At 34.4% G+C, this 18118-nt stretch overlaps 3 protein-coding genes across 3 annotated transcripts; 1 reads left to right on the forward strand and 2 right to left on the reverse strand.

The window, feature by feature from the left end:
- The first annotated feature begins 902 nt into the window (after nt 1-902).
- Nucleotides 903-6095, forward strand: LOC132742253 (uncharacterized). The gene is made up of 5 exons (XM_060730601.1): nt 903-965; nt 1170-1253; nt 3057-3141; nt 3253-3495; nt 5286-6095. The coding sequence occupies exons 2-5, from the start codon at nt 1182-1184 to the stop codon at nt 5930-5932; spliced, it is 1047 nt and encodes a 348-aa protein (XP_060586584.1). The 5' UTR covers nt 903-965; nt 1170-1181; the 3' UTR covers nt 5933-6095.
- Nucleotides 6096-6446: 351 nt separating this feature from the next.
- On the reverse strand, nt 6447-9337 carry LOC132742254 (glyoxylate reductase/hydroxypyruvate reductase-like). Its single transcript, XM_060730602.1, has 3 exons — nt 8942-9337; nt 7953-8123; nt 6447-7426 (listed from the first exon to the last, which is right to left on the reverse strand). The coding sequence occupies exons 1-3, from the start codon at nt 9138-9140 to the stop codon at nt 6861-6863; spliced, it is 936 nt and encodes a 311-aa protein (XP_060586585.1). The 5' UTR covers nt 9141-9337; the 3' UTR covers nt 6447-6860.
- Nucleotides 9338-11696: 2359 nt separating this feature from the next.
- LOC132742255 (glyoxylate reductase/hydroxypyruvate reductase-like) lies at nt 11697-17870 on the reverse strand. The gene is made up of 3 exons (XM_060730604.1): nt 17447-17870; nt 14419-14589; nt 11697-13684 (listed from the first exon to the last, which is right to left on the reverse strand). Exons 1-3 carry the CDS (start codon nt 17670-17672, stop codon nt 12999-13001), a joined length of 1083 nt encoding a protein of 360 aa, XP_060586587.1. The 5' UTR covers nt 17673-17870; the 3' UTR covers nt 11697-12998.
- Nucleotides 17871-18118: the final 248 nt, after the last annotated feature.

The following is an 18118-nucleotide window of genomic DNA, read 5'->3' on the forward strand; positions in this document are numbered from 1 at the left end:
TTCACCCTGTACATAGGCGCTGTAAACCGTCCGAAAATGCTGCATGTATCCTGCTTATATGACTTATTTTAGCAAACAGCTAAAGTTGTAATAGTCTAATACATGTACAACCAGAGCCTTCAACCGACGATTTAAGACATAACCCGCACCCCTCCGTCTCAACACCCCCCCCCCCCCCCCCCCAAAAAAAAAAGAAAAAACAAACCCACAGCGCAAATAATCAAACCACCACCAACTTTTTAATACTAAAGCATAAAATTGAAAGACATCGAGAAATAATCACAATTTTCAACACGTTTTGGGAATACACAATGTACTTTCCCAAACAAGCAAGTAATTTATGCAATTTATATCGATGTATAGATGTTTAAATGGAAACTTGTTACACTTGAACTGCACTACACACCGTTAAGACTTTTAAAAAAAATTATTTTGGCTACAGTTATCTAATTTTCAAAATGCGAAATAGTTCAGTTACAAATAAGTGACGTTGTAAATGATCTATAAGTAAACCAGTCACAGAATATCACTTATCATCTAATCAAGGGGAATCCCCAGTTGACTTCTATTGGACAGCTTTTGACTGTCATCACCATGACAACAAGAACATGGCTATGATGTATGGCATGGAATGGTACTGTAGGGAAACTAACTTAAAGTTTAATGTTTCGTTACAAATGTTAGCATTAAGAATAGAAAGAATCTTACAGTTGTAGATTTAAATTGAGTTTGTTTGAACATATGTATGTTTTGCAAATCTAATAATATACTACCCTTTTTGTAAAATGCGCATTAGAAATCCCATGCATGTATTGCATTATCTGTAACCATTGACTTCAATGAAATAATGGAAAAACCATGTGGAAAACCAATCACATGACATGTAGCCCTATGAAAGTGTATATATACTGAACTTATTAATCAGTGCGCAGTTGATAGGTGTTTGCAGCTGTAGCTTACCGTAGGTACGTAAATAATATTTAAAATAAAAATACATAAATAATAATTAAATAGTTATAATGTTTTATAATAATAATAATAATAATAATAATAATAAATAATAATAATAATGGTGATGATGATGGTGGTGGTTGTTATGATAGTGACTACTTAAATAAACAATTTAACATGCTGATTAGTAAAAAGAAGTGTTTTAATTTTTAATTCAGACACTGGTAAAAATGCCTGGGAAGACATTTACTTTGTTTGTCGTGAGTGGCGAGAACAAAAACACTACGCTAGAAATTGACGAGGTAAATACTTTCTCATGCGTATGCTATTATTAAATAAGTACCGACAAAACCGCTCTGTATTAGTTTCGGTTTAAGCTGGATATATGCTTTTAGTTTCTGTTTTAATCTGGTTATTTGCTGTAAGTTTCGGTTAAACCTGGTTTATATGCTTTTAGTTTCGGTTTAATCTAGTTATTTGCTTTTAATTTCTGTTAAACCTGGTAAAGTGGCTCTAGTTTCGGTTTAACAAGGTTATATGCTTTTAGTTTCGGTTTAGTTTTAATCATGATTATATGCTTTTAGTTTCGATTTTTACCTGGTTATATGCTTTGAGTTTCGGTTAACCTGGTTACATCCTTTTTAGTTTCGGTTTAACCTGGTTATTTGCTTTTAGTTTCGGTTTAACCCGGTTATACTCGGTTTAATCTACTTATTTACTTTAAGTTTCGGTTTAACCTGGTTATTTGCTTTTAGTTTCGGCTTAACCTGGTTATATGCTTTTACTTTCGGTTTAATCTGGTTATTTGCTTTTAATTTATGTTTAGTCTGGTTATATGCTTTTAGTTTCGGTTTAAACGAGGTTATATGCTTTTGTTTCGGTTTGGTTTAACCTTGTTATATGCTTTTAGTTTCGGTTTAAACAAGGTTATATGCTTTTAATTTCAGGTAAACAAGGTTATATGTTTTAGTTTCAGTTTAACAAGGTTATTTGCTTTTAGTTTCGATATTTGGCAGTTTCGGTTAAGCCAGATCATATTAGGCAGTTTCAGTTTAGCCAGATTATATTTGGCAGTTTCGGTTTAACCAGATTATATTTGGTAGTTTCGGTTTAACCAGATTATATTTGGTAGTTTCGGTCTAGCCAGATTATATTTGGCAGTTTCGGTTTAACCAGATTATATTTGGCAGTTTCGGTTTAACCAGATTATATTTGGTAGTTTCGGTTTAACCGGGTTGTTTTGCCAGTTTCGGTTTAAACGTTGTTATATGTTTGCAGTTCCGGTTTAATCCGAATATATTTAAAAGGTGGCACGATAGTTCAGTTGGTTTGACCACTGAATGTCACTCCTGAGGTCCTGCGTTCGATCCTGGGTAACACCCCTGGGATTTTTCAGAAACATTTTTAGTGTTTTATACCAACCTACAGGTATACTGCTAAGAAACTCAGGTAACCATTGCATGTATCATTGCTATACACTGAGCATGTAAACTATTCAATAAGAGCTAGGGACTGGTTCCCGGATTTCCTTGTATCTCAAAGCTGTCTCTAGTGTCTGCTGAGGTAAGGACCCTACTAGCTGGAAATAAGTGCTTGCACTTTCGTAGGTTATCCTTGACCGCCCGGTCTAAAAAGAAAATCAAAGCAGTTCCGGTTTCATCTGGTAATAGTTTGGCAGGTTTGCGTAAATCGTGTAATATGTTGCCTTGCTTTGGTTATATTTTTTGCAGTTTCTGATTAATGTAGATTTTATATTTTAATAGTGTTATTTAAATTCAAATATATACATGTATTTACAGTTTCAGATTGAATTTGATTACATATTTGCAAAGTTCACGTTCTTACTGGTCTCTCTTTTGTCAAAATATTGAATGCCGCAGTGCCGCTTTAAAACCTTGTTGTATTTTGGCAGCTTTGGTTAAATCAGATAATATATTGACAATTTTGACTTTATGGCAATTTAGGTTTGTTCTTGATATATATCTACAGTTTCTGTCAAACCAGCAGGTTTTGTTTAATATGGTTATAATTTGGTAATTGTTTATATTCTGACAGTTTCAATTTCACATGTATACCAAACTGCTATGTGATTTTGTCTATTATAGGATGCCACCATCAAAGAGCTTCGTAAAAAAGTTGCAGACGGCATAGATGGAGTTGGAGAAGACGATGTCCGCATTCACTATGCTGGTAAGAGGGTTTTCTCCAGTTTTGTTCAAATATATACCGTTTGCAAAAGAGAGACTATATCTGTTCAATTATGAACAGCCAAATAATTGTATGAACATTCATATTTAACAGGCAAGGATCTCCGACCTGAGGGCCCTAGCGGACAGAAACTGACATTAAAAGACTTCAACCTTCGTAATGAAGCGACACTTTTTGTAGTTATGCGTCTACCAGGAGGTTCAGACGACCCCCCGTCAGTGGTGGAGCCTAAAATGTACGGTCCGGACGTTCAGCTTACTGACAAACCTGACATGTTTACCCTAGACGACGAAAGGGGAGGACAAAGAGCTGAAATGCCCTGTGGACATGCCATAAGTATGTTTTATCTTATATTTTTCATTTAGATATTGAAATATATCCGTGAGATATAAGTTTGAAACTGAGTGAAATACACTCTGTGTTGTTTAATCATGCCTCCACTAAGAAAGTTGAGGCATACTGTGATGGGTGGTCTATATGTATGTCTTGTATGAACACACGCCCTGTTATCTTATCCTTGAGATAGCAAAAGCCATACTTTTATCACTTGGTAGGGACTTAAAGCCATTTGGCCAGTAAATCCTTGTTTGATCAACAACTTGAGATATAATAAGCCCATGAATGCCTGCGGAAGGACATTGTCCATTGCCAGTGAATGATTTAAGGTTATTTGGTGAAAGGGTATGGTCATATATAGTGACACTGTTTAAAATCTTTTTTTTTCAATCAATAATTTGAGAGGGATTTACCCAACGTTTCTTAAACTTGTAATTGCCCATGGCCTGTACATAATGAATTGATTTTGAGGCCATTAAGTCAAAATCACTGTGACATATGATGTTAAATCCTTGTCTTATAACAAACTGTCCCACAGATTCCTCAGTCATGGGTTTGTTAAACTTAGTTACCATAACTATATATATATTTAGGGAAACGGACTATATCCCTCCCGGACAAAGCCCTCCCGTCAAAAAATGACAAGGCGGACAAAAGCCCTCCCGTGAAAATGACAGGGCGGACAAAAGCCCTCCCGTGAAAATAACAGGGCGGACAAAAGCCCTCCCATGAAAATGACTGGGCGGACAAAAGCCCTCCCGTGAAATTAACAAGGCGGACAAAAGCCCTCCCGTAACAAAAATAAATATGTATATTGAATACCTGTGTTTTTTTCAATGCACTCAACATATTAGAATTGTTACATATATTTCTTGTTGTTTTCAATTGGCCTAAGTACCTTTTATTCTGAATATACCTTCTTGAAATATTTAACGAGGTAACTTTTTACACAAACAAAAACACTTTTAAAAGTAATTGACTCATTACAAGGCACATTATAAATGTCTTTAACTTTAAGTTAGATAATTTTAACTTCTTTTCATCATTTATTACTCTTAACTTCACATAGGAGTAATCCTTCATATTTACGTGAATAAATGTGCCCTTTTAGTTTTTAGCACTTATTATTCAGATGCCTCTCATGAATGTGCTCAAGCTCATACAAACACGCTTATGCCAATGAAAAACAAAAATATTCATGATTACAATTTTAATATGTTTAGAGCGTTGAAAAGAATATATAAATTATTCAACGTGCATATATGTATTTGCTGCGGGAAGGCTTTTGTCCGCCCTATTATTTTCACGTGAGGGTTTTTGTCCGCCAAGTCATTTTTACGGGAGGGCTTTTGTCCGCCCTGTCATTTTCACGGGAGGGCTTTTGTCCGCCTTGTCATTTTCACGGGAGGGCTTTTGTCAGCCTTGTCACTTTTTGACGGGAGGGCTTTTGTCCGGGAGGGCTTTTGTCCTACACTCATATATTTATGTATGTATTGACGTTTATGAGATATACTAATAATGTTGTTCAGTGTAAATATGTCATAAGCTAGGTAGGGTGGATAAGTAAGGTGGCTGATTTGGTACGCTTTTGTGCGTCGCGTTTCATTACTTTGATTTTTCACCTATGTACATCCGACTTTTCATCATCGTACCTTCAACATCACCATCGTTTTGACTTTTCACCGCCGTAATTTCGTTTTTTCGTTGTTTCAAGTTATGCGTGTGACGCGATGGTCCTAAAGGACACCATGCGTATGACACACGTAAAAATTTAAATATTTGTTTTTCAGGTCCCGAATCACTGACAGCTTACTGTAGAAGTCTGTTGTCTGCGGGAAAATATGAATTCTTATGTCCGTACAAAGCGAAACCTGGAGATCCGTACTGCGATGCAAGTTGGGAATTGTTTACAGTAACACGATTAGCGGTTCTTACAGCAGATGAAGTGAAAGAGTTTGAGAAAAAAATGGCGGAAAATTATCTCAGAAAAGCTGTAGGTATACAGAGTTGCCCTCTTTGTAAAGGTTTTTGCGAGCGCAAAAACAAATCCGACCAAAGAGTTCGGTGCTTGGTGTGTAAAACAGAAACAGGAGGCAGGTACGAGTTTTGCTGGTTCTGTTTGAAAACATGGTTGACCGGCGAGTTCAAAGATTGTGGGAATTTCGGATGCACTGGCGAAGATCCAAGACTAAGGGTGATAAAAAACTGCAACAAGAAGAAGGTTGTAGAAGTGCTGTGCCCAGAAATACGTGCATGCCCCTCCTGTGGTCTACTTATCGAACACAAAGAGGCGTGTAAACAAATGGTCTGTAGATGTGGCCAGAAGTTCTGCTTTATTTGCTTAGAGAAAGCTGATGAAAATGGAAGATACCAATGTGGTGTGTATAATTCCAAATGCGAGCCAGCTCCTGTACAAACCAGCATCCCCGGATGTTAATTCTTTAAGACTCTCTCAAAGGACATAGATGCGCTTGTTTAACTAACATATGGATCTCATGATTATTATCATAATGTGATACACTGATACATAGACATAAATCTTTCAATTATACATATGTTATATGTTGAAATAGTGATATTTAACGCTGAAAATACAAAAAGATACAAAAAACAACTTTCAACTCGTATCTTTCTGCATGTAATTGCATCATACTTTCTGAGGCTATATAACATGTACCATGGAACTAGATTATATTTCGTATATAAATGCATGTGTACATGGCTATACCTTTTTACATTTCTTAACATGAACTATACTCGTATATGTATCTGTGCTTGTTTGTTGTCGTATTTCCGTTTGCTTTCAATTTATTTGTGACTGAAGTGTGTTATATTCAATTATATTTCTTTGTAATATACATGTATGATCAATTTAAAATTGTTCATTTCAAGCAATAGGCTAGAGTCAAACTAGTCATGGTTATGTCAGTTGCAAATATATATTTAAAAAATAAATTTTATCAAATATTTATTCCCAATATATTTTTTCAACTAGATCTAATACACGTATTTTAATTATATATTGTAAATATTCATATATATAATTGAAGCAAATAAAAATAATAATTCATTATCATAAAATATTTGTTTATAGCATGTTACAAAGAAAGCAAGTTAACTCTCTGGCTCGTGGTGGTTGAGGGAAAAAATATCCTGACAAGTCTTCCTGGGCGGATCTAAAATTATTTTTATTCCCATCTGTAATAGTATTTTGCAATTATTGCATATTCAGAAAATAAATAATATTACCATACACATGCATTTCCCTTTTTGAATAATGTCTCATTGCGTAATTAAATTGACAGAATTAACTTAAATCACACATCATGTGCGATGTGCAGTATATATAAAAAGTAACATTTTGGCTATTCCAACATGGCGGCGATATTTTTTGCGGTATTTATGCTCATTGCTCTTCGAGCCTCCTCCGTGTTAGTTCCCATATGTGGTAAAATGACGCAATTCTTCAGCGTCATTAACGGATGATCTACAGGAAGTGGTTCCGGTTCCGTGACGTCAAGACCGGCTGCACCAATCAGATTGCTGGAAAGTGCGTCATACAAGTCAGTCTGGTTCACGACAGAACCACGCGAGGTATTTATAAGAACAGCACTCTGTTTCATTTTCTCGAATGCGCTTTTATTGAATATTCCAATCGTTTGTGAAGTAACAGCACAGCATATGCACAAAATATCTGACTCTCGTAAGAGTTCGTCGAAAGGAACTCTTTCCGCGACCCCAGAAGCGTAAGTGGCTTCCATGACGTCAGTGTATATGATCCGAGATACTCCGAATGGTTTCATTCGTCTGGCAATTCCGAATCCAACACGGCCAAATCCGAAAATTCCGAGTGTTTTCCCCAAGGATACAGTACCTAGACACCACAATGGTTTCCATGGACCCGACTCTCCAGATTTGATGGCAAATAAACCTGAATAAATACAAACATTTATTAGAGTCAATGAAAGATTTTAAGTACATGTAATTCAGTACCGAAAATTCACTTTAATCTAATGTTCCGTAACAACCTGAATCAATTTCAAAGTCTCTTCGCTAAGCATTTCCTTTGCCTTGTCTATGATAGCAAGGCGATGGATTTATTGCAATCAACCATTTATACAAAGCCATATGTCAGCTTTCATTCTTTAATTTGCAGCAACCCGTCTATATTATAAATATAAACATTACGATCGTCCAGTGAAAAACGACGTAACAAACGTGCAGTATTATAAGTTGGTTATATGAGGAATACAAGACTACTGTAGTCATTCAATTGAGCAAATTAACAAAGATCTGTTATTGTTTAATCCGACAAATTTTTCTTTTCATTCTCTAAAAACGTTAAGAAAAGTAATTCTTGTCTAATACATTAAGATAAAAGATAAATGGACATTTATATTCATATAATACTCCATTATCAAGTCAGACACTCTTGTTCCTAACATTTACCTACATACCTTCTGCTAATCGCCGTGTTGTCATTAGCAACAAAGCAACACTCAGTTCGGCAGCGCTGTCGGAGGCGACATCCGGGGTTGTCGCAACAAACACCTGACGACGTTTGCACTCCAAAACATCGACGTGGTCATTGCCTACCGACATGGTTCCGACAACTTTTAGACTCGTCCCTGTAAGATATGAATAAGGACAATGTTTATAAATTTTTAGTAAAGATAAACAGTTCTGAGTTAATAAGTGAACAAAGTGAAGTGTTCTCTCACATTCTTCAAGTAGATTAGTGCATATCATGATACCATTCAATGTTTTTTTCTCACTTATTTAGGAAGAGGCCCTAAGAATTGGACTCAGGGACGAGTTATAGCTAATTAAATTACTAATCTGGGAAGTAAAATAATGCATGATTTTAAAATTTCCATAATTGTGAAGAGGTCTATACAGGTCTCTGGTATATATGGTGAAATATCACTGCCATTTAGTCGTTTTATTTTCAAAATGAAACAGCAAGTACATGTATTTTTATTGTGTTTGCTAACCGGATGTTGCTAGAGGTATATGTTTTATTTCCGGCACGAGCGGATATCCAAGTAAAACCATCGATCTTTTGCAAATTATCTGCGTAAAGATTCTCCTAATATAGAATACAGACCCTTCACTCTCGGTATTTGAACCCAGCCCAGTCAAGCTCGTGCACATGACCTTATCCATCCAACTGCAGATTCAAACTCCGCATATCCGATTCATAATTGAAATTTGTACCACTTGAAACAATATTATTTAATTTAGAAAAAGAATATTAAATTATTGTAAATGTATGTTTTAAACTACAAGCGATTTATACACATCCGTGCATTAAACACGGATGTATAAATAACAATATGTATAAATAACAATAACAAGCTATTTAGTGTACCGGAAAGATTACTATACATAAATAACATATACATGTAACTATTAAATAAATTAGAAATTATGCAAAATATTGTACCTGCAGCATTCAATACCTCTTCGTTAATTTTGTCATTGATTGTACAAAACAAGCCGTTAACGCCTTTAACGCGTTCAAGTAACGTCTCACGCGGCACTACGTCATCACTATCCCAAACGTCAACGTCACATGTTTCTTTTAATATATCAATTCCTTCTTGAGGAACCCTGCGAGTCACAAACACTTTAGGTTTCGCCATTTCCTTATGTTCATATGAGAAACTTTCCTGCACAGAAGACTAGACACGCTGACATAAAATCAATATCAATTCCAGCAAGGACAACAAATGTCAAGGTGAACAACTATTTCCGATTGATTGAATGAATAATAAAATTAAAATAGTTTTAAATAGAAGGAACATGAAGATTATCACGCGCTGTGCTTATGTTATGTGCACACAAGTTTTCTTCCTTAATGTGTTCTTTTTTTAAATTATCGATCGAAGGAGGCTCGCGACAGGATTTATAACAGAAATTAAAGGGAATGAACTAATACACTGCTTAAATATGCACTATAATGAAGTACTCTCCCTTTGATAAGAAAGTCTCGCGGACATGGTGACGTTCAGCGTCTTTTCGGAGAATCGTAACAAAACAATAATCCTTGATATTGAAATTGTATGTGTCATAGGGTGTGAACAATGCAGGTTCATTAATAAACAAATGAAGACGGAAAATTTATGAACTTTAAAGCAGCACGCCTCCAGATTTCATGAAAATTTGAAAATGTATTTAACAGTATGATATTGTGAACTAACGAAAAGAATGCAATTTACACATTATCAATGGCACTTATTTCCCATACTATGAAGGTCAAAATTTGCAGAAATAGCCTTTACTGCGTTAGTAACGCGGTAGAAATAGAGTTATAAATACTGAAAAATCGGTCAATAATCGCACATAAGATGTAAATTATTACTAGGATTTTGAATTGTTATACTTATCCTTAAATCTTAGTACATTTGTCTCAGGTTTGATTTTATCGAAATAGTTTTGCTCATCTGGAGGCGTGAAGCTTTAAGGTGTTGAAGAAAAAAAGATGCACTGAACTTACTTAAAAGTCTTGCTTTATTTTACTCCAGGTATTCTCAATTTGGAAGACTATGTTGCCGTCTTGTGCCGGTGTTTCTAATAGCCTAAGAATTTACATAGCATCAAAATATTATTCGATGTTACACAAGTTTTGTCACTGTTAAACTTTATTAACATATTAGACATGAATTAAAGTATATACTTTAAAGTGGCTGAATTGAAATTGATCTTTTTGTTGTACAAAATTGGATAAGTTGTACAATCATAATGATAAAATTATTTTGATTAATTCTGCATTCTTCCAAGTATCAAAATAGAAAATTAAGAAAGTTAATTTGTTTTCAATAATTATCCACAAGCAATTGTTTTTGAATATTTAGAACCCTCTTAACATTTTCATAAAATTGTCCATCTTTCTAAAGGCTTGCTGCATTATCGTATAAAAGAACATAATGATCAATATGAAATTTTATGTGTTTATGAACTTTTTTAATATCTTGTTTTAATGTAAATGTATATAAACGCAACTTATATTTTTGCATACCATAACGTGCCGTGATTTAGCGCAAGAAACACATTGGCAGTAACAAAAGTTAACATAAGAACTCCAGGGCATATTTTGAGGTATCACAAGAACTCCGGGACATTTGAAAAATCGGGTATAAAGTTGTTAGCCGGGGCTTCATGCTTGCAATTTTGCATTATAATTAGGTAATTATGTATGGCAAGGATGAAGACTTGAAATAAACAGGTTGATACTTGCGAATTAGCAAATACATTTAATTTGGAAATTTTACTCAAAATTACCACATTTTACGCCAGAGGCGATGAAAAATGGACTATGAATTAGTTTTTGACACATAATGCAATATGCAAGGCAAGCTTAATTTAGCAACTAAAACTCACTTCTTAAAGATGAAAAATACCATTTTTGACGAGTGTTTTTGCAGTATATACAAAAGTTTTCCGACGAACTCCGTGACAGTTATCACAAGAACTCCTTGACAAGTTATCATAAGAACTCCATCCCTCGTGTAACACTTCCTCCCCCGTGAAGTGCGTGATTCAGGGCACTTTTATAGAGGATGCTTTATGCCAAATACTAGTATAGAGGCATAGTATTTATCCACAAAAAGATAAAATATGTTTTCCTATACCTTAGTCTAGTTAAAGCAAGTGACTCCCGGGACAGGGCCAATTTTTGAACTAACGGTCACGATTAATATAAATTTTGTAGAAATCTTAAGCTCTTGGCTTTGTAGTTTCACACTATCAGACTTAAATGTGTTTTTCGTTTTCCTATAAACAAATGACCTCAAGGAGGGTCAATTTTGACCCTGTGGTATAATAACTATCAACAAGGTTATGTTGCAACTCTTGACATTGTAGTTTCACAAAATAAAATTGAAATGGGTTTCTCATACAGACTAAATCAACTAAATGCCCCAGGGACGGGGCCAACATTAACCAAAGGGGCATGAGTAATGCTAACAGACGGATGGATGGACGGACTGACGACCAGGTGTACAACATTATACGCCGGATTTTTTTTCGGAACCCACAACAGAGCAATTAGAGCTGTCAACTAAAGGACTATTTTACAAGACTGTTTTCATGAGCAGGTTTTACTGTAAGCATTTGTCTTTTATATAGTACCAATTTAGAAAAAAAAGTATTATACTATAATGTCCATTCTTTGTTTTGAAAAGAAGAAAAATCTGCAGTAGTTTTATTCTTTTATTATAACAGTTTCATAATTATATTTAGATATTGTATATCCTGATTTTATATGTGTGAAATACAATGTCCTATGAAATACTAAAACAGAATTATATACAATGTATGTTCAACAATATAATTTATGGAAATGCGATTATAACACATGTGAACATATCGATTACATGGAAGGACATAGCAAATTCACACGAGAACATAACAAGTACACAAATTAACATAAAAAATTCACAGGTATAAAATATTCACCATTATTAAATTCTATATACATGTACATATAATTTCGAAATTACACATCCATGTAAATTCATTAACAGTTATCAACAAAAAACAACAAAATTTCGAAACGTGAAATATAACAATGTTAACAATGAACATTCATATAAAATGCAAGATGAGATCAGTTTTGAAGTTTAACGGGATATTGTTATATTTCAAGTGGCACCGACACTCTATGTGTCATAATTATGTCTGGTTTCCAGCTCAAGTGATAGACTGAGACCTCGGGATTATTACTGGCACAACAAGGAACTGGACCGCTTCCTCACATAGAAGAATGAAGTTATGTGTAGTATTCGAACCTGAAGCGGTGAGGGACAGTCGAACTTGACCATTGAGGCCGACATGTAGGACAAAAAAGAAGTTACAATCAATTTTCAAAAAATGCTCATAATTTTCTCATTAATGTATACATACATGTACATTGTACCTGTATATACTTTTCATGTATAATATCATACAGAGCCCTTTATGAAAATTAAAGGATTTTCAAAGACATGTTAAAAAAGTAATATACTTATTTGCTAAATAAGCAATTTTTTTTGCTGAATAAGCAAAATTGTTGAAACAGGACATCCAGATATTATTCAGTAATTTCACAATGGGTTTACAGGTGATAAAGGTTAAAAGCACAGCTTTGGTAGCTATTTATATAATAACCTAGCTTGGACTAATATATAAAATGTCCATAATATTGTACATGTATACAGCTCAAACTGAGCTAGGTTTTAAATGAGTAAATGAAGGAGCAAAATTAATGATATGCACAGCACCAATCTAACCTATAAAATTAAAAGATGGCTTCAGAAAGTCAAGCCGAAATTATGCTATTTTGGAAAGGTTTCATCAATTGAATATTTACAACTACTACGAGTATCACAACTGTTCGCGCCATTTCTAAAATTTGCGCCATTTCTCAAACGTGTACGCATGCGCCATTTATGTCAGACATGCCCTGAACCGGAAATATATAAAACATGCTCCATATATCACTGTATCATTGGGGAAGTTTTTCAAATATGTACGGGAATGCTCATTTTCGGAACCAGGGATTCTCCGGGGCTGCATATAACAGGTTCCTGCTTTTTCTTGCTGATTTCAATTTCTTGAAGTGCCGACAGGATAGAGGTGGCGAGCTCAGCAGAGCACTTCCGGCGCCCATCCCATTTATAACACTCTCTGAATGGCAGAAAATAACAGTTCTCAAGACTTGCGAGCGGATGTCTATTAGGTATGACGTCATACTCTCTGACGTCCAATCCCACTGCTTCTAGTTCTCCGTCACGTAACGCATTATACATGTCCGTGAAGTTGGCAAGCAAGCCTTTTGTGACGTCGATTAATATTGCAGACGACTTCATTTTATGGAATGCCGCTTTGTTAAACAAGCACCCATTTTTGCCAGACGACAGTCCAAGATTTGAACACACAAAGATAATATCACTTGTTTCTAATAATATGTCTTTCTCTACAAAACTAGCGTCAATATCTGTTGCCATAGCAACTGATTTAATGTCATTGTAAATCAAGGCTGATACTCCCAGACTTTTGAGCATCTTGCCGACCGACAGTCCAAGAGGTCCCATGCCTATGATACCTACTGTCCTGTTGCTAAGTTCCAGACAATAGGTGGCGTCATTCTTTATGTTCTGAATAACATCTTTAGACTGTATAATCAGATTTAAGTTGCTATTAGAACCTGAAAATAAGCGTATATCTGTTTGATTAAGAGAGCTGTTATTAAATCATTCTAAATATAGTACATAATTCGTCACATAGCAAGGTATAAATTCGTATGTAACGTTGAAATGTTCTTTTTGAGTGATACTTTTTACATTTGCTATATTAAATATGCGGACATGTACTGCTTATCATGCAACATAATACATGTACATCTTAAAGAGACTCCACTGAGGTTTTTTCACATGACGGGAATGGTAACAATTTTTCGAGATTAATTTTCTATTGACAATTAACTTGTATGCAAAATTTCAGATAATTCACTTACTCCATTTCCCCCAGAATAATTATTTTGATTGTCAAAATCGGGCTAAGAATAGCTTTTCAATTCAGTTCTTAGCATATTTCTTAATTATCTTTTGCATAGGTACCCAAGTTGATAATATTATAACAAATTCAAATTTAATGTTTTAGGCATTTGGAACTTATAACACTTTGTCCGGTTAAGAATTACCGCAATGGACGAAAAATGTTTCTTGAATATAAAATGACATTTTTTGTTCATTTAAAAAAATGCTTAAAAATATATACTTTACTGTGATGACATGTATTGAGTAGTCTTTTAGTGGGTAGAAATTTGTTGACTTCAGAAATCATAATTTCAGCACGTGTTATGAGCACGTGTTATGAGCACGTGTTATGAGAGCACGTTTTATGTATCCATATTTTAGTTTTATTTCACCACTTTCTCACCTGAAGTCCAGTCGGCTGTTATAACTCTCAATAAAGCTATTGCCATTTGAGCCACTGTGTCGAATGTGATCTTCGGAAGTGTCAGGACCCTGATGTTACGTCGTGAACATTCGGATGTTTCTATGTGATCGGAATCCTCGGACATTGTCGCTACGATCTTCAAGGACGGACCTGTCAAAAGTACAGATAACTACGTTTTAAACAATAACAAGTTAATTAATCACGTAAACGTAATGCAACAAGTTTTATTATTGGACTCTGTTCAGATGAATGACGTCTTTAACTATATACACGGTCGTACCAAGGACATTCAGTAGGCAGAATTTATTAGTAAGGCTATAGTTTGATAATTATTAATTTTAAATAATGCATACACTATCAGTCACATCGATCTACCAAAATTCAATTCATGATAATGATTTACGAATACATCAATTTAAATTGATCGAGTCACGACCTTTATCTACATTATAAGCAAATGGTCCTCTTAAAAAATCGGGGTCTTTAAAGGAGTTCAAGCCTTATATATGAAATGTTTTATATAGATCAAGAGAAACACTTGAAATGGAAAAAATTACAAGGATAATAAAGAAATATAAGTACATGTAAGTGCCCTTCTAAGCACAACGGGAGTGAAAAGCAACGCTTATGTTTTTTTGTTTGTTTTTATGTTGCACAATAAAATTGTTTATTCTAAGTGACGGAATGATCTGAAAATTAGATTCAGACATACATCAAATGGTACACAAATTTCGTTTCTTTTTCTGTATATTCTATAAACAATGGTTGTTTTTCACTGACATTTTGGCAATCACACGTATGACGATTTCTAGAGATACAAGAGTGCAATGTTCTACCCTCATCTCGAAAACAGGCCAGTTAATATCGTCCGTAATCAATGTTAATGCCAGCTAAACAGCTTCTTTGTCTGCTTAACTTTGAAATATAAAGGTATTATTTCTATATCTTCATACGTCATTCGTGAATAAGCAAATACCTGCGATCAGCTGATCAGACCCCGTTCACATACGTTAAGTACATTTGTTTTGTTTTGTTGTTGTTGTTTTTTTGCGGTGTACTATACTTGTTCAGTTATTAGGTTTAAAACTTAAATGCTTTCAAGTGTGAATTATAAGTAAGTTGTGGTTATATGTATACACTTTAAAGAGCTTTTATAGTCTGTAAGTGGATCATTGACATTCTTAATATACAATTTTGTACATATATGTATATATGGGGAGACTAATCGATTTTTATTTCAAAAGTAAACGGAACATTTTTTTTGAACGACATATCAAATAATGTAAGAGTTTACTTATATATGTTCACATGAACGTGGCATTGACTTGCCTATAGATATTTGGCTAATTACCAGACAAAACATATGTTTTTAAAGTCACCCACGTTCCTTCCTAGTTCTTTCAATACCAGGTAACAAAGGCGTAAACAATGTTTAAACACGATTCATAAAGCGTGCTGTAATTCCTTTATTCCTATTTTTGATTTTTTTGGTCGACATTAAATAGTATTTTACATGGGTATTACAGCAATCGAACTTTTCGGACATTTCCGCCAATCTTCGGATAATGGTTATGAATAACCGAGGAAATATTCCGATTGTTGTTCAATATGTAAGTCGAAAGAGGAAGCGATCTCGTTCTTCACAATGAACTTTATATCATTATGAAATGATATTAAGGAAGTAACCTTTTTAATGTTGTACAGTCTTAATTCACAAAACATTACGTGTTCCAATTTTACTTTCGAATTTATTGTGAATTTATATCTATTAGAGGAGAGAGTTATAACTTGAGAAATTCGTTACACCAGTTAATATGTATCATTTTTACGTAAATGGCTTACAATAGCCATATTTTATAAAGATTATGTAGGGGGTTACGTAAAGTCTTTCGTGTCCCGGACCGATAGATCGGTAGGGCATCTTATTTTAATGTTGTTTTATGTCTGTCCTTTATGACACGAAAGTTCTTCCTCCTACAGCCCTTGAAGAACTGTACCCGCCAGATTCCATGAGAGGGTATGGCGCCACTGAGACAATGATTAAGATAACGACGAAAATAACAATAATGATTTATATAGATGTGATAGAATTATATTATAAATATATTATAAACGGTCTTTTCAAGGACAGATTAAAAAAAACAAGCACGTGCGTGTAGTTTAATTGAACAAAAAATGGGAAATTTAGGAGATATAATTTATGGTAGCGTTAGTCGGTCTTTGTTAAAGATATTGACTTATCTTTGAAACACTTGTTTTAACGCCTGATAGGTCTCCGCGGTTTATTTTAATACCGTTTCTTTGTTATTATCTATTTACAATTGTATTGTAAAGTATTTATGACGTGCGCTTATAATATCACGATATACCATGGTTTATGTATGAACTATAGCTTGACCTCTCGTGTTATTGCTTGACCTCTCGTGTATATGTAAGAAATGATGATGAAATATTTCATGTAACAAACTAGAGTCTACGAAAGATAGAAATATATGAAATTTTCACATTTTTAAACATGCCCGGAAAAACAAAGTTGAATAAAAATGAGTAAGCTTGCACTTTAAATAACGTTTAAATCAACAGATAAGCGAGTCTGAACAAATTTGTGATAAGATAACGTCGCGTCAAAACAGTGCACCGTCTGGCTTTTATATAACACACTGCCCTTTAAAACGTTATACTAACTGACCTCGCCTTACTGACAGCTTGAACTTACTTTCTTTCAATCTATCAGAATCAATCATAAACATCTTAAACTGAAAAGTCGGTCAGGTAAATCATGTAACTATGCAATTATCATAATATATTCAGTAGTTTTAATTTGATTCTCCTGTATGTAAGAATATACTTTGCCTATATAAAGTATACAGAGTTCGGTCTGTATTTTATCGTAACTGCTAAATACATTATGTCCTACAAATGAACCAACCTTGGAAGAAGAATCATAAGGGTCGGTTTTTAGTCAGACTGAAAATAAAACCACCAAAAAACTTAAATATCATCTCACCTGCTGCATTAAGAATATCCCGGTCGATTTTATCCGTCGGCATACATATGAGCACGTCACAGCCTGGAATGTTGACGAGCAGTTCGGTTTTGGTGGCGGGGTCGTGGCTGTCCCAGTACGACACGTTACATCTTCCCAGTAACAGGTCCAATCCTTTCTGTGGTATTTGTCGGGTTATATAAACCTTCGGTCGGCACGATTTCGTCGTGGATATCACCGACAACATGGTTAATTACTAAGTCAACTGTTTTAGTATAAATCCGTCGGAAAATTTCAACTTAATTTCATTAGTTCATATATAACTTCAAGTTTAACTACCTCAAGCTTGGTGTTTTGATGAAACGTTAAAGTATAGTCATAATATGAAAACATTCCCCGGGCACTTTATCTCACGTTCTAACGATCAATTTTGAGCAAAACAACTCGCGACTAGGGTTTATATACGTATAACCGATTTACGGATAAATTTAAAGGTAGGTGTGCAATGTAAACCGATTTATACGTAAGTTAAAAGGTAGCGTTGTAATGCTTTAGAGCTGTACGTTATTATTTTGAAATTCATGTGAACTGAAATTCAATTATGGTGATTAAAGTGAATTAGTCTATAATGGAAAGTCTGAAATACATTGTATAATTACTTTGATAGTATTACGTATTAGACATGATAACAAA

Source organism: Ruditapes philippinarum, unplaced genomic scaffold (genome assembly GCF_026571515.1).
Source record: "Ruditapes philippinarum isolate M1 unplaced genomic scaffold, ASM2657151v2 ctg1079_1_1_1_1, whole genome shotgun sequence".
NCBI lineage: Eukaryota > Metazoa > Mollusca > Bivalvia > Venerida > Veneridae > Ruditapes > Ruditapes philippinarum.

Bases quoted from the DNA above. Each gene is read 5' to 3' on its own strand.
- LOC132742253 (XM_060730601.1), top strand. From the start codon at position 1,182: ATGCCTGGGAAGACATTTACTTTGTTTGTCGTGAGTGGCGAGAACAAA. The intron at 3,142-3,252 runs GTAAGAGGGTTT...CATATTTAACAG, and splicing joins TGTCCGCATTCACTATGCTG to GCAAGGATCTCCGACCTGAG. The intron at 3,496-5,285 runs GTATGTTTTATC...TTTGTTTTTCAG, and splicing joins GCCCTGTGGACATGCCATAA to GTCCCGAATCACTGACAGCT.
- LOC132742254 (XM_060730602.1), bottom strand. From the start codon at position 9,140: ATGGCGAAACCTAAAGTGTTTGTGACTCGCAGGGTTCCTCAAGAAGGA. The intron at 8,124-8,941 runs GTACAATATTTT...CATATCTTACAG, and splicing joins AGAGGTATTGAATGCTGCAG to GGACGAGTCTAAAAGTTGTC. The intron at 7,427-7,952 runs GTATGTAGGTAA...GTATTTATTCAG, and splicing joins AACACGGCGATTAGCAGAAG to GTTTATTTGCCATCAAATCT.
- LOC132742255 (XM_060730604.1), bottom strand. From the start codon at position 17,672: ATGTTGTCGGTGATATCCACGACGAAATCGTGCCGACCGAAGGTTTAT. The intron at 14,590-17,446 runs GTGAGATGATAT...TACTTTTGACAG, and splicing joins GGATATTCTTAATGCAGCAG to GTCCGTCCTTGAAGATCGTA. The intron at 13,685-14,418 runs GTGAGAAAGTGG...GCTTATTTTCAG, and splicing joins AACAGCCGACTGGACTTCAG to GTTCTAATAGCAACTTAAAT.